This window comes from Ciconia boyciana, chromosome 4, assembly GCF_034638445.1.
Source record: "Ciconia boyciana chromosome 4, ASM3463844v1, whole genome shotgun sequence".
NCBI lineage: Eukaryota > Metazoa > Chordata > Aves > Ciconiiformes > Ciconiidae > Ciconia > Ciconia boyciana.
In genome coordinates this window covers 30,312,874-30,328,140 of record NC_132937.1, presented here as the reverse complement: position 1 = coordinate 30,328,140, position 15,267 = coordinate 30,312,874, and the positions used below count along the sequence as shown (strand labels likewise).

The 15,267-nt window shown below is 45.4% G+C and overlaps 1 protein-coding gene across 1 annotated transcript; it reads right to left on the bottom strand.

The window, feature by feature from the left end:
* Nucleotides 1-1,414: 1,414 nt before the first annotated feature.
* Nucleotides 1,415-13,269, bottom strand: PTGER4 (prostaglandin E receptor 4). The gene is given in 6 exon segments (XM_072859172.1): nt 1,415-2,779; nt 2,781-2,992; nt 10,853-10,919; nt 11,933-12,203; nt 12,206-12,780; nt 13,082-13,269. Coding segments are annotated over 6 exon segments (1,626 nt in total). The 5' UTR covers nt 13,210-13,269; the 3' UTR covers nt 1,415-2,406.
* Nucleotides 13,270-15,267: the final 1,998 nt, after the last annotated feature.

The window sequence follows — 15,267 nt, the reverse complement described above, 5'->3', positions numbered from 1 at the left end:
CAGGCTTGACATATGTGTTTGCTAAGGCAAACTGGAAGGTCAGCTACTTAAGATAGTCTATTCTTGCTTAAAGCTCTTCCAGACCACATGTATTTCTCATCAGTAATATTAATAATAAATAAAAAGCCAATTTAAAATAATAAGCCCTTGCTTATTTAAATACTTATTATACACTGTAGATATTTAATTCTGTCATTGCATACAGTACCAATAACATTGGTGTGCTGCTTTGGGCCAGCTGCAAAGGTGTGATCCAATATTTGTATAGGGGGGGTATCTGCAGGTGGCAGTCCCACCTTCCCACTCTGCCAGGTACTGTCTCCTGTCTTGGGAAGTACAATGCGTGTATTCTATTTATTGGTCACTAGTAAGCAACAGACCATAGTTAAGTGGTTTAATTGCAAAGAATTCAGGCAGATCTTTATCTGTAGCTGCAGTAGGAACTTGAGTAATACTATTCTCCAGCATAACTGGTAGAAAAGTGGCTACTGCTGCAAATACTTGTGTAGAGATTTAACTTCACTTTCGATGTGTATCATCAAGGCAAATATGCTCAACTGCTCCCCATTATTAAAGGAAAATAATGGAGCAGGCCTGAGCTTTAATTGAGTGTAGTTTTCTCTTTTTGTTTGTTTGTTTGCATGAAGAATTTTCATGGCTCTATGTTCGTGCTCCGGGGAACATTTTTGAAGATGGCTGCCTCTTACTGGTGGTGATCATTCTGTGGTGTTTTGGAAACTTACAGAACAAAGTCTGTTTTGACAGCAGCTGAGCACAAAGCATCCCAGATGAGAGGCTTGTTAACGTGAGGAGTTGGCACTGAATGGCAGACTCATAAACTTCTGAGATCAAGCAGAACATTTCCATTTAATTGTGATGTCCAAAATTACTTTGGTCAGTACAACTGCTTAAACATATCAACATAAGGCTCATGATTACAGTAAAGCATTTCACATGAAAACACTTTAAGCAGCATAACATGCTTAGTATTTGACAAAACGTCCTCCAAATATCTGTACAGAATTATTTTGATAAACAGTGTTTCTGGAACAAGATCTAACCCTTACAAAATAAAACACAAAACTCCTTTTTGTCAGTGGTTAACAGCTGGTTTTGGTGATGTGTTTTCCATTAAAACTCTAGGAACAAATGATTTTTAAGGGTTGCAAGACCAGGATATGTTTCTATATAATGTATACTTTTAAATGAAGATTCTGCTTCCATGGTTTTGTACATTTATTTGATGGAGTATCAGATTACACAGTCATAAAATTCTATTTACTATTTAAAGTAAAATGATAAATGTTATGAAAAAATACCTTTACGACATCAGTGATGCTTTAACTAAAGTGAATATTAAGATTTAACCAGGGGTTGAAAGTTTTAGTCCCTGATATTGAAAGCACTTCTACACATCCTTAACTTTACACGTAAGGAGCCTCCCTGGCAGCAGAGGGACTATTCTGATGGGCGATGTTAAGTGTGTGCCTAAGTGTGTGCAGATTGTGGGCCAAAGTACTTGGAGAGGCGCAGATGTGTTATACAGAGAAACATTCTCAGCACATAAATAAAATCTGGCTTTTTAGTATGTACATACACTGAAAATGAATATTCGTAACTGAAAGGATGTGTTTTCTTTTTCTCTCTTAATAGCGCATATATTCCCATTTCACTCAGAAAGTGCTTATGTTTTCTCAGCTAGAGAATTACCTCATCAGCTGTGAATCTAGCATGGACAACAAATCTAAACCAAGAATGTCTTATCAGCAGGCAATACTGAGTGAAGAGAAGGCTGGCAATCATTTCTATATATCTTGTATTAATAAGAAATCTTCTCATAGAGAAGAATAGACTTTTAAATATTTTCAATCCTGATATATATACAATGGTAAAACCTCACATTTTCATGCTTTAGTGAGACACTTTAAAATCCTGCCCCAGGCAGCTCTCAGAGTAGCTCTGTCCAGGTCCTAGTAGCTGCCTCACATTCAGCTCTAGTACCAGAAGCTTAAACTCTTGATAGCTGAGCAACCATGGGGAGAGAAAACACAGTTCTACCAGATTTAGAAAGGGAAAGAAAGAAAAAAGAAAGTGATGGATCTTTCTATTTCTAGAGGCCCAGTAGCTCTCCTGTGTCCCAGAACAAGACAAGGCGTTTCATGTTTCCAGTCCCATTAGACCTGTCTTGTACAATTTCTGATGGCAGGACCCAAGTGCAGTGTCCGTTCCCCACAGTCCTCAGTAGTCTAAAAGAAATGTACCCATCACATGGCAAGAGAAAAATAGCCCTTTGGAGCACAGCTGAACCCCTCTCCCCTTGAATAGGCAGAATACCTATCTATCTATTGCACCAGTTTTTCCAATATATCAGGAAGTATCCCCAGGGTCGATGCCTTTCATGGCAATCTATATACACTTTTCTGATAAATTCAATGTCTCTGTGGGGAAGGTGACCTGGAGAGGGCTGGCCTTGGATGTAGAGCTGGCCCCACCACCACACCTGATTTCATTCACCAGGAAGATGCTCTCAGAGTCCTGCCCCTGTGAAGAGTCTGAGGTCTCTGAGCTACGCAGTGTCCTTACTGTGTCAGACTGAGCCAAACTTGCACTGGGGCCTGGAAGCAGAAGGTGACCCCCAATGCTGCTTTCACTTAACTCTGGAGGATAAAGCAGTGTTTGTGAGGTGCTGCTGATCTCCCTCAGCTCACGAGAGATGAAGGAGGGTGACTGACTTGATATGGCAGAGGAGGTCCTGTGGCCATCCATGCAGCTGAAATTGCCCCGAGTGCTGCCTCTGAGCCCCTCCAATTCGGCAGAAGAGGCATTTGATCTTCTTGATGGCTTTGCTGAGCACAGTCTTGCAGAGGAGGATGTAGACCCATGGGTCCAAAATGGGGTTCACCGAGGCAATGCGGATGGCTTGCAGGTCAGGGTTTTGCCTCTCATCCTTCACTGATTCTGGCTGGTACAGCTGGTTCACAAAGACACGGACCTACCCAAGGAGATGAGGGAGGAGAAAGACACAAGTATACAATTACATCAGGAAATCAAAGTTTACATTTCAAAGCAGAGATCTAGATTTGCAACTGCAAGCTACAACAAGAGAAGAGGCTGGCAAGGCCAGGCATCTCAGATTGGCAGCTGTGAGTTTATTTTTGGAAACAGCAAAAAAAACAGAGATGAATCTGCTGTAAATTGGCCTTCTTTGTTACAGGTAGGAAAGGAATAGCTCTTTCTCTCTCCTTCCCCTTATAATTAATCCTTGAACCTTCAACTTTTGGCTGTTGTTTTTAAAATTTCCTTATTAATTGATAGAACCCAGGAGCAAAGATGTAGACCTGTATCCTGCTTTCTTGGTATACCTCAAATCTTATGCTACCTGCAAAGAGATATCTAACTGAGGAGACCTAGACAGTTCCTCTAGCAAAGGTCTAATAATTGTTTGTTTAGAAACAAACTGAAACACAGATTATAATCCATGTACACTAGACTCTGGAAACAAGTCCAGAGCTGTCAATTCCCAAGTTTAGAAAGGCATTTTGCTGGCCCTTGTCCTTACTGGAATTATTTGTATACCCTCAACTGTTTGCTTGTTGCAGCATGGTTTGGAAAAAAGAAATTTAAAAAAAAAAAAAAGAAAAGGAAAAGTCCCCCAGCTAGGAGATTTTTAACAGGTCAAGACGATGAGATGATTGCAGCACTGGATTGGAGTGTTCTGCTCTCCTACATGAGCCAACATTTAGGTTTTACTTACAAAAGCATAAAAATACCGATGAAGTGGTCAAGAATTCAAGATGTTGAAGCTGCTGCATGAAGTAACAATTACCAATTTTAGTTTATCATGCACAAAATTTAAGACTAAAGGATCCTCTCTTCTACACCAAAATGTCTTCTTCAGCTTCTTCCTTTGAACCCATGAAAAAAACCAGTAACCTAGTCCCTCTCCTGGTTTAGAAGACACTTTTGTAAATGCTACTGTGAGTAAGGCACAGTCCAATACTTTGATATCAACTGTTATCCTTCCAGTGTCACTAAGGAGAATGGCATCATATGAGTTTACGTTGATCAGTCTCAAATAGCTGTTCTCCATTTTAGCAAGACCTACACAGTGTCCGATTATAGGAAGGCCTAGGAAAGCCACTGAAAAGAATTGATAATGGAAGCTGCTGTTTTGTTCAGATTTCTTAAGGTAAGTCCAAATAAATCCCTTAATTATCTTATCTGATACAGTAAAAATATAGTAGCAAAATTATGAGGTTTTTAAAGTCTCGGCCTTGACTCCTGAAATGAATCAAGTCTTGCCTAGCTAGGAGAAGGTTACAGACAAGGAGGCAGACAAGCATTTAAATAAATGAGCCAAACTAAAACAGCCCTCTTAAGTCACTTTTATTAGATGTTCTGCATGTAAAGCCATCCAAGTCTGGTGAAAAATTTCATAATTCTGTTTGGAGAAATTTTCCTGCAGCAGGGCAATGTGTTGGCATTTGGCTTGTCAGAATTCAGAGACAGAGTGTGCTCCAAAGCTACAGTGAAGTATGTTTAAAATAATAGAGAGTCCCTCTTCAGAAGTCCTATGCGTATACTCTCTCTCAAACCAACTGTCAAATCGATGATCGCCTATATTTTCTTTCTCACTACTTTTCTCTAGGTTTATGGGTAACAAAACCTGCCCAGAAAATTCAAAATATAGGAAAATCTTGAATTTATACAGCAAGATAATGATCCGAGTTTTATTCTCAGTAATCTTTAGTCTTTCCTAACGATTTCTAACACTGCGGATGTCTTTTTGACTACTGATTTATTGACCTTATTTTTCTGTTACACCGAACATGCAGGCCAAGCACTGCGAAGAGCGTTCCTGTGCACACTGAACTTATTTTTACGGGTTTTTCTTTTAGTAAGCTCTACTTGCTTTGAATTTTTTCGTTGTTTTACATTGGCCTCCTGTCCCGTGCCCATCACCGCGCGGTTCCATGCCTCGGTGGCTGAGAGAAGACCAGCCACCCCGGAAGCCAGCATTTTCACATGCCTACGGTTTGCCCACGCTACGCACTGATGACCCCTCAAAAACGCCCTCCATGAAAACCGCTCGCCGTCTGCCGGCGGGGCCGCGGAGGCCCGTCTCCCGCCGGACCCGGCCGGCCGGCACCCCTCCCGGCGCGCCGCTAGGTGGCACGGATGTCCCACGGCCACCGCCCGCCGCCACCTGCCCCGCGCCGGGCCGCGGCCGCTGCGCCCCGCGGAGGCCAGCGGGGCCTGCGGCAGCCGCCGGTTAGCTTCGCGGGTGCGGAGCAGCTCCTGACTCACTTTATCGGCCTGTGCAAGTAAAGCTGCTATTAGCGACGCCGGCGCTGAACCTGAAAGGCAGCGGTCGGGATTCCGGACCCTGGGAGGCTGGAAAGTAAGTCGATGCGACGTTGTCCGGCATCGGCTAAAACCGCTTCGTGAAATACCTACTTGACCATCTGTGTGAGACTTCTTTTTCCCCTCCAAAATGATAAAGTGCTCAAACGTGTAAATAGACAAAGGACAGATCTCCCCAGGGGATTTAACCCGTGCCATTAGCAACGTTTCTTTCCAAATGCTCCTTTTCTTTTTCTGCACTGAGATTTCCTTATGCAGGGGAATACACCCTGAAAGCGTGTAAGTGCCAGTCTCTCTCTCTAGTTGACCAGCTGATCGTTGGACAGGGACATGCCCTGAGAGCCAGGAGTTCAAAGGACAGCGTTGAGGGAGCGGAGGCCTTCTAGCAGCTCATACTACAAAATGCAGTCATTACCAGGAAGATTAGAGGTGTGACAGAGAGGGGTATTTGCTGATAAATTCATCCAGATCACAGAACCAGAAGACACACTTTGAAGATAGCTGAAGAAGTACACAGTCCAACTTTGGAGACCTGACTTTTTTTTTTTTTTTAAACTTAGAGCTATAGTTACACGTCAGCGATTTAATAGTGGGATTGTTCTTTTGATAAGCAGCATATGAAATTGAGGTACCTATTTCACCTTTCTCCGTCTACCTGGCAGACTTTATGGAAAGACAAAAATGTCTTTAAATGCTAACTGTGGCTGAAAAGGACAATTTCTAATTGCACAGCGCAGCTTGCTTTATGTTATCTCCATATGCTTATTTCCTTTTGACAGATATGCCGCACGTTTAGGTTAAAGATTCATAAAATGGACCTATTTAGTAAAAACTTTGGACTGTACAAAACTGTTTCTACTTCCTAGAAAGGTCCCATGTCTTTTATTAGAAGCCCTCCAGAATGTCAAATGCATTTATCAATTCAGACCTATTGCTGGGATTACCTCTTTATCACCTCTTAATCAAAGGTAAAAATTGATCTGTGTTGGCATGTCAGTTTTATAATTTCTTTACCTACTGGCGAAACAGCATTTACTAATGTATCATCTACAAGAACAGCAAGAGATGTATCCTGTTTTGCCTACAAGTCTTCTGCTGCAGGAGGCAGCATGATAAAGGATATTGCCTTACATCTTCTAAGTAAGTGCCGACTAAGTGGAATCTACTACTAAATTAGCTAATCTGATGCTTGAATTTGTGCAATTTGAAATCCTAATTAAAGAAAGAAGCAAACTAGAACAATTCAAATCTCAAAAGAATGAGTTTGGTATGTTAGCTTTGTAGCTGTAGAATTCAGGCAACATACCTTAAAAGTACTAGCAGTTTGCAATGGTGTTAAGAAGCACATAGCTCCAAGGTATGCTGAGTTTATGCTCAAGTGATAGGTACTTGTAGGATCAGAGTCCTGTGTGCTGTTTGGTGCTTTTCCTTTTTACTAAATACAAATGCAAATCATGATTTCTATTCCTATGAAATACTATAAAGTGACTTGTATAGTTACAGTCACACTGGTAATTGTCTTCATAGCTTCTACCTGCCCTCAAAATCTCCCCATATAATAATAGGATAAATTTAAAAACCCTACGGTTGTAAGCAGGAACAAGTTTTTCACCTCTACAAACCAATAACCTTTGCCCTTCAAGGGCTTGGTGTTTGTTTGGTATCTACTCCATTGCTCAAAAATTGTGTCTGCCAACTTGCTGTTGGCTGCAGACAGTCCCTGATATTTAAAGAGAAAAGTTGAAACCAACCAAGCCAAAACAAAATCCAAACTTTTAGATCAATTAAACATTAAGTTAGAAACTCCTGATTATTTGATGCGATCAACCAGATGTACACCCTGAAACATGATATTTTATTTTCCACCTCACTGGAATTTAACAACAATGTTCAGTGGTCATGATCAGAAAAAAAAAAATCACGCACTTAATCTAAGAGTATATGACAGACTGCTGGAATGAATTACAGACTTTGAGTAGTGTGTGCCTATTTACTCTTGAAAGTTTGGTTTTTTTTTAAAGGCCAGATAATTTCTACTCTATTCTTGACAAAATCCCTCCTAATACAACTTATTCCTTACTTTTAACTCTATCCAATTCTATTTTCTAAAAACTCACTATTTTTTAAAAGATGAGATAACCAGTGTGGAGTGCAGACAAAAGTCAGCACACAATTTATGTATTTTTTTTCTCCTTATTTCATTTTTAAACTATTGTCAGATTCTTCTTCATGTCTTTCACATCACTTTCTGCACACTGAACACATCAGGTTATATCAAAAGTTTCCTTTCCCTAACATTTTTTGCTAAACTTTTCTTGCCTTGATAAATTTCATCAGCCTTCAGTTGTCAAGTTCATTCAGTGTTTTGCACAATCCTCCATAATTTTATTATAGCACTTGTCATTGTAAAATTTTGCTGATTTTATAAATAAATCATTAAAACACTAAACGACCCTGCTTGTAAACCAAGTGCTGGAGCATCTCATTATTAAAAGCTGCTGTTCTCTGTGATTCAGCTTGCTGTTCTTTAACCACTTTTAAAATCAAGACAAGCCTTTGCTTATTATTTCAAGGCTATTTAATATTTTAAGACTTGAAAATTTTTTTAAACCCTAATAAATGTAGCCTGCTGGACTGCATCTGTCTGTTCGTTTATTATGTTGTGAAAGTGTTCGTTCTAAAATGTTAGAGGTTTATGTCTCTGTTTCAGAAGTTGCTGTGCTTTGACTTAAGTGATGGTTTATTCAGCTGAAATCATGAGTAGGAAGTCAGCTCATCAGAAAATTTCAGTCACAAAGCACCCTCTGAGCCTGCTTTGTGTATCTGAATCATGCTGCCACCACCATCTTACCACTTGCATGTTCTTGATGACTGCCAGGCTATCCTGCTATAGATGAGCCTCTCGCTCGGTGAGGGCTCCCTAGAACTCTTCCGAGTCATGAAAATGTACATCTGTATTAGCAATTTACCCATCTCTGCTAGTGGCTCTTTCTAGGGATTTATAACATAAAGGTGTCACTTCTCTGAGTTTATATCTGAATTCTTAACCTCAGTCTACCTGCAACCAGAGGGCTTAATATAGCAGCATACAGTGCAATACGTCATGGCACAGAGAAGCATATATGGCTATAGCTTATTCCCGCAGGGGGAGGCAAACGACTTCTAAAAGCTACTTAACAATGAAGAAATTTAACCACACTGGACACTGTGATGATGTATATATATATGTGGTTGGGTTTTTTTTTTTAGAAGAAAGCTTCCTTTTATTCTTAGTCACGCATTTAAGTGAAATATGGAAATAGTGAAATGACAGTCTTTTACCTCATTTTACATATAGAAAAGATGTGCTGCTGTAGTTGGGAAAAGCTAACTTATGCGAGCACTCCCAAGGTAACGCTGTGCCTTTGTAAGTAGTGAAATCAAGGTCTGAGAGCTACACAGCTTTGTCACATGCACCCTTACATACCTTCTGCTATATACAAATTTTTTACTAGCTACTGTTTAAATAATAAACTGTTTGCCCCACCCCGGTTCATTAATTTTAAGTGTCAATAATCTAGTTCCCTTTCTGGTAACCCCTCCCTCTTGATTTTTCCCTTTTTTGTTTATTAATATTCTGTAAAAGACTCCCTAGCTCCAAAAGGGTACAAACAATTTAATTTTGCATTTTGCGTTCAGAACTCTCAGCCTTCCGCCAGCTGCTCCTCCAGAAGATAAGGTTTGGCTTTTTTCTGAAACTGCTGAAGTCCATCAGCTGATACCCTGCATCACGTTACAACATTGTATTTAATTTCCAGAACCCATTCTCTGCATTTACCAGCATCTCTTTTGAAAACGCAATATTCTTCTTCTGTGAAGTAGCTGTTATAATACTAGATTAATCAAATTAAGTACGGTCAACCCACGGTACTGTCGGGGTTTTGGCCACTCCATGACCTGATGCCTCCAGTGCAGCAGGTCGGCTTACCCCTGCAGTTTCTGGAGCTGGACTGCAGGGCAGGTTGTGCGTGGTTCCTCCGTCTAACACACATGAACCTCCCGGAGACACCCTGCGTGCAGCTCAGACAGCACCTCTCGACTTCCTTCAGATGTCAAGCAATGAACACATGGCACCGTGCTCGGTCATGCCACGGCGCAACGCAAAGCGACAACGCTGAAGGACGGGAGACGGCCTTTGGCAACAGCTGGGGCAATGGTGCTCCAGCACAGCCACACTTCACTGGCTCCTGTTTATGTTAGTAATGTGGCAAAACTGGCCTGACCCTTGCGATTATGGCTCCTCTGAAGCAGGGGGACGGACTTGCTGACCTCTTGAGTCCTGTTCGCAGGTACTTCTCTAAACTTCCTTAAGGCAGTATATGCTGTTTGTTTTGCATCCCCAGCTGGCCAGCTGTATTTCACACACATTGTAGCCCCTCTACAACAGCAGGATCACCCTACCGACAATAAACCTCCTTAAAACAATCTTTTTAAAAACCCTTTCTGTCTGACAACCACTGCTTGGCTCCCTACTCTGTGTTTTGGAAGGTGGCGAAGGCGGCAAGCCAGCTATTTGTTTAAAGTCTCTGAGCCAGCAGAGGAGAGAAATTCGCCAAGTTTTATTACGGTGGGTGGTAAGCAAGAACTGTGCCTCCAGCTGGTGGTTTTTTGGTTTCTTTTTTTTTTTTTTTTTTTTAATTCCTTGGAGATAAGGTAGAGGAATAAAAATAAGTGAATCCTTCATATTCAATTCAATACAATAATTGTATCAGCTGTTTCAGAAAATTAGCAAACGGTTAGTGGTAATGTAGTCTGACATTTCGGTATGATCTCTAGGTTTATGTGGGCCAGATTCCTCCAACACTCATTTAACTGAGAATTACCCTGACGGGAGGTTCCACCGAGTTTACTCCTCCCACAGTGGGGAAGCTGCTGGAGGGATCTAAGAGTGTGGGATCTACCCCAGAGATGGTGGGTGAATCCCTCAGGAGGGGAAGCTCAGCTCAGGTTTTGGGTGTGAAGCACTCTGCGCATTGCTGGTGCCAAGTGAACAGAGCTCTCTCCTCCTTCCGCACATCAAGGACCGCTGTACGCCTCAGGAACAGCGTGCACATTTTTAAAACACAAACATCCAGAAGTGCAGGCCAGACCCAACCTCGCTTATCACAAATTCATTTTGGAAGTGAACTTTAAAGTGCCTTTAGCTCTCAGTAAGATTTTTGCTGTGTGGATTCCAGTTAAACAGTGGAAAAATTATTGAGAATTTTTGGTGCTGTATTTTAACCAATCAAAGGAGCCCAGGATTTGGGATAAGCATGTTTCTTTTCTTGTAAATATAAATCAATACAACTTTCTCTCACCACGTATGTATGCTAACTGCATTTAAATTATTATAACAGTTTGCAGCACCAGCTAAATAGGATTCTGTCCTACAAGCACAGACTAGAAGGAGAAAAGACTTAGCAATGCGGATGATGGAAAAGAAGAAGGGTTGCAAAACGTTACTCACCACCAGAGGAATGGAGCAGATCACCACCACCAGGGAAGTGGCAATGAGCAGAATAACCATCTGGATCACAGAATCACAATCACAGAATTGTATAGGTTGGAAAAGACCTTTAAGATTATCGAGTCCAACCGTAAACCTAACACTATCAAGTCCACCACTACACCATGTCCCTAAGCACCTCACCCAAACGGCTTTTAAATACCTCCAGGGATGGTGACTCAACCACTTCCCTGGGCAGCCTGTTCCAATGCTTGATAACCCTTTCAGTGAAGTAACATTTCCTGATATCCAGTCTAAACCTCCCCTGGTGCACCCTGAGGCCATTTCCTCTTCTCCTATCACTTGTTACCTGGGAGAAGAGACCGACCCCCACCTCTCTGCAACCTCCTTTCAGGTAGTTGTAGAGAGCAATAAGGTCTCCCCTCAGCCTCCTTTCCTCCAGGCTAAACAACCCCAGTTCCCTCAGCCGCTCCTCATCAGACTTGTGCTCTAGACCCTTCACCAGCTTCATTGCCCTTCTCTGGACACGCTCCAGCACCTCAATGTCTCTCTTGTAGTGAGGGGCCCAAAACTGAACACAGTATTCGAGGTGTGGCCTCACCAGTGCAGAGTACAGGGGCACGATCACTTCCCTAGTCCTGCTGGCCACACTATTTTTGATACAAGCCAGGATGCCATTGGCTTTCTTGGCCACCTGGGCACACTGCTGGCTCATATTCAGCCGGCTGTCGACCAACATCCCCAGGTCCTTTTCTGCCAGGCAGCTTTGCAGCCACTCTTCCCCAAGCCTGTAGCGTTGCATGGGGTTGCTGTGGCCCAAGTGCAGGACCTTGCACTTGGCCTTGTTAAACCTCATACAATTGACCTCGGCCCATCGATCCAGCCTGTCCAGGTCCCTCTGCAGAGCCTTCCTACCCTCAAGCAGATCAACACTCCCGCCCAACTTGGTGTCATCTGCAAACTTACTGAGGGTGCACTCGATCCCTTCATCCAGATCATTGATAAAGATATTAAACAGAACTGGCCCCAGCACAGAGCCCTGGGGAACACCACTTGTGACCGGCACTATGCTATGGGATCTCTGCTATGGCCATCCGACGGAAGCTCTGGCATTTGCGAAAGTCAGATAGACGGCTGGAGGTGGTGTCTGTCCCCAGGGACGTGCGTCGCATGAACTGGCGGTGCATGCGAATGAGGGCCATGCACACCAGGATGTTGCAGATCACAGTGACCATGATTAGGAAGGAGCTGAAGCTGGCATACATGTAGGAATATGCTGCATGGGTGGCCTCCTTTGTTCGCCAGTCTATGAAACACCAAGTGTCAGGGTACTGCAAGGTAGATTTGCCGAGCCCATGCTGGGGAGGGCACAGAACAACACGTTGGAAGCATAGATGGCAAAAAGTGTGAGCCCTGCCAGCTTCTTGTCTACATAATGGTTGTAGAAATAGGCATGGTTGATGGCCAGATACCTCTCTATAGACATGGCACAGATAATGCTGAGGCCAGAGAGTCCAAAGAAGAGGAGGATGAAGGAGCTGTACTCACACAGCGCTTCCCCTCCCGGCCAGCGGTTCTGCAGGTAAGTGGCGATAGTGACTGGACTCACCAGGCAGGTCCCCAAGAGATCGGTGACCGCCAGCCCGCAGACCAGCGTGTAGAAAGTGGTCTCCTTCTGCTCCTTCCTTGACTTGCAGAGCACCACGATGGCTATGAGGTTGCCCACCACACCGAAGATGAACATGACGGTGGGGATGGTGGGGGGCTTCCCGCCCACGGCCCCACTGGCAGTCCCGTTGGTGGAGCCGTTTGCAGGTGGCATGATGGTGGGGTCGAAGGACATGATGCCCACGCTGCCGCTGGGGAGTCGAGCAAAGGGAGAGCGGGTCCAAAAAGGAAAGGCAGAGTAAGGGAGAGGAGGGGGTAGTCTAGTGTCGAAACAAAAATTCAAATGAGTGAGAAAGGGGTAAAAATAAAAAAGTGGTGTATTTTAGTTAAAAAAAGAAAAAAAGTCCTAAAAAGGAGCTGAAGCGGGGTGCTGTCCGGCAGCGACCGACCGCAGCCGGGGGAGCCGAGGCTGCCTCTTCCTGCCGCTGCTCTCTCCGCGCAGACCAGAGCGCTTCGCCGCCCAACCCAGAGGGGGATCGCGGCGGCCGGGGCGGCCCGAGCGCGGAGCCGCGCGGAGCAGAGCCGCGCCGAGCGGAGCGGAGCCGAGCGGAGCCGCCTCACCTCCTCTCGCACCGGCGCCGGGGAGGGCTCAGCGCCGCGCTGGGGCGGCCCTGGGCGGGCGGGCGGCGGCTCCAGGTGCCTCCGGGGGCGGCGCGGGAAGGTGCCGGAGCGCGGTGGCCGCCGCTCATCCCCTCCCGCCGGCCGGCGCGGCGGTGCGGTGCGGTGCGGGGCGCGGGCGCCGTCTAACTCCCCGCCGCGCTCCCGCCGAGTTTCGCCGCGGAGGGCGGAGGCGGCCAGGGCAGCTCCCGCCGCTCCTCCCCGCCCTCTCGCCCCATTGGCCGCGCCGGGGAGGGCAGGCTGCGTGTGGCCGGGCGCGGGCACCTCTGCTCGGGGCTGCCTGCGGGGCGAGGCGGGGCGAGGCGGGCGGCCGGTGGTGGCGGCGGCGGGGGCTGCCTGTGAGGGGACGGCGGGCACCGGCCGGGCCGGCGGCACCTGCCCGCGCAGCCCCCGCTTGGCCGTCTCCTCCCCCGCGGCCGGGGAGGCCCCGTGTGCCCCCTCGGCCCGTCCCTCGGTTGTAGTGGATGGGAGCGAGGGCTCCTCGCACCTTCCCCTGCAGGGCAGCGCTGCTGGGCGGGCGCCCTGCAGGAGCCGTGTTTTCCGAGGAGCTGGCGGCTGGCTTGGCACAGGTCGGGTGCAGCAACCCGGCATATTTTTGTGCGGTGCCCTGGAAGGGGCCCGGGCCCCGCCGGAGGCGGCCTAGGGCAGGGGGTGACTCGTGTCACCTCAGCGGCCCGGGGAAGGAAGGGGCTGGTGCCCCAGGGCCTTTCACGGGCTGCTGGTTCACGAGTGGCAGCTGGGACAGACAGCGGCCGGGCCGTTTATCAAGAAGATAAGCGCAGGTGCAGCGAGGTGATACCACAGAGCACAACGGCTGCAGCGGACGCGCTTGCATTAGGCGAGCGTGCCCGGTGTCTCCCGCTGCTGAAGCTCTGCTGATGTACGGCCTATATCCGCCCTCTGGTAGTGAGGTTACTAAACACAGGAAGGGTGTGTGTACGTTCGAGGGAAGCTTATGTATTTGTTTCAAGAACTTGTTTTGTCTTGACCGTGAGACAGATGAATTGGAAATAGGGTTACACTTGCTGGCAAAGCCTCAAGATTATAGTTCAGCGTTCAGCTGGGCTGATGGAAGGACAGCAGTCGCTTTTATGCGATGCCTGCGTGGCGGCTTTCACCCAAGTTGTGGTGGTGGTGGAGTCCTTAGTCCAGAAATGTCCACAAAAACCTACCACCGCAACAGGTACACGCATGGGTGTTTCTGCTGGAGAGGAAAGTACTGGTGACCCCTGCTAATGCTGTTGGGTCAGGGGTGAAGCTTCACACCGTCATACTGCATTGGACGGCCGGATCCAGCTGGTCTAACGCCCTTTCTCGTGCATGAGGTGACATCAGTTGCTACAAAGGACACAAAACCTGTGCCCTGAAGCATGACTTTTATATCCTTACAAGGACCTCTTCTCTGGCGGGAAGGCAAAATGTATTATAAAAGTCTGATCTTTTTGCAGTCTTACTGTCCTCTGCCCTCTCTTTTTTTAAGCCTGAGAAAGTGATGCCTGTGGACTTACTAGCATTTGGTAAAGTCACGATAATATCATGATGTACTGACAGCAAAACTACTGACAGAACAAAATATATAAGAGACAACAAGTGTCTACTGTGGGAAAGAGAACTAAGTTTCAGTCTTCAATGCTGTATAAACAGACATGAAGGAAAAAGCAATTTTTTATTTGATCATCTTTTTAGTGTTGTTATCTAACTGCTTTGGAAACTAAAATTCAGTTTTAGAAAAATTAGTTGGTTTTGAAATAACGTATACAGAGAGAAATGATAGTAGTGGTGGCGGTCTGGTCTGCTCAGAGAAAATAAACAGAACTTTTAAATTATGTTTTGCCAGTATTAACAGCTCTTTATCTTTTACAAAATTGGAAGATAATTCTATCACAAGCACAGAGCTACAAGTGGGAGTAGAGTTTGCTCAGTTAGGTTTGTCTAGTTGTCAGAAGCAAATTATAAGCACTTCAAAATACTTTCAAATGAAAGCCCAGCACAAAGGTTGTTTTTTCTTATATTTTAAACAGTTTTCCGGCTGTTTCAGGAAAGCTGATGCAGGTACAGAGCAAGCTCTGAATTTAGGTGGTGTAATTGCACATGCTTTCTCAATAGTCCTTTCCTACACCGAGACTTTG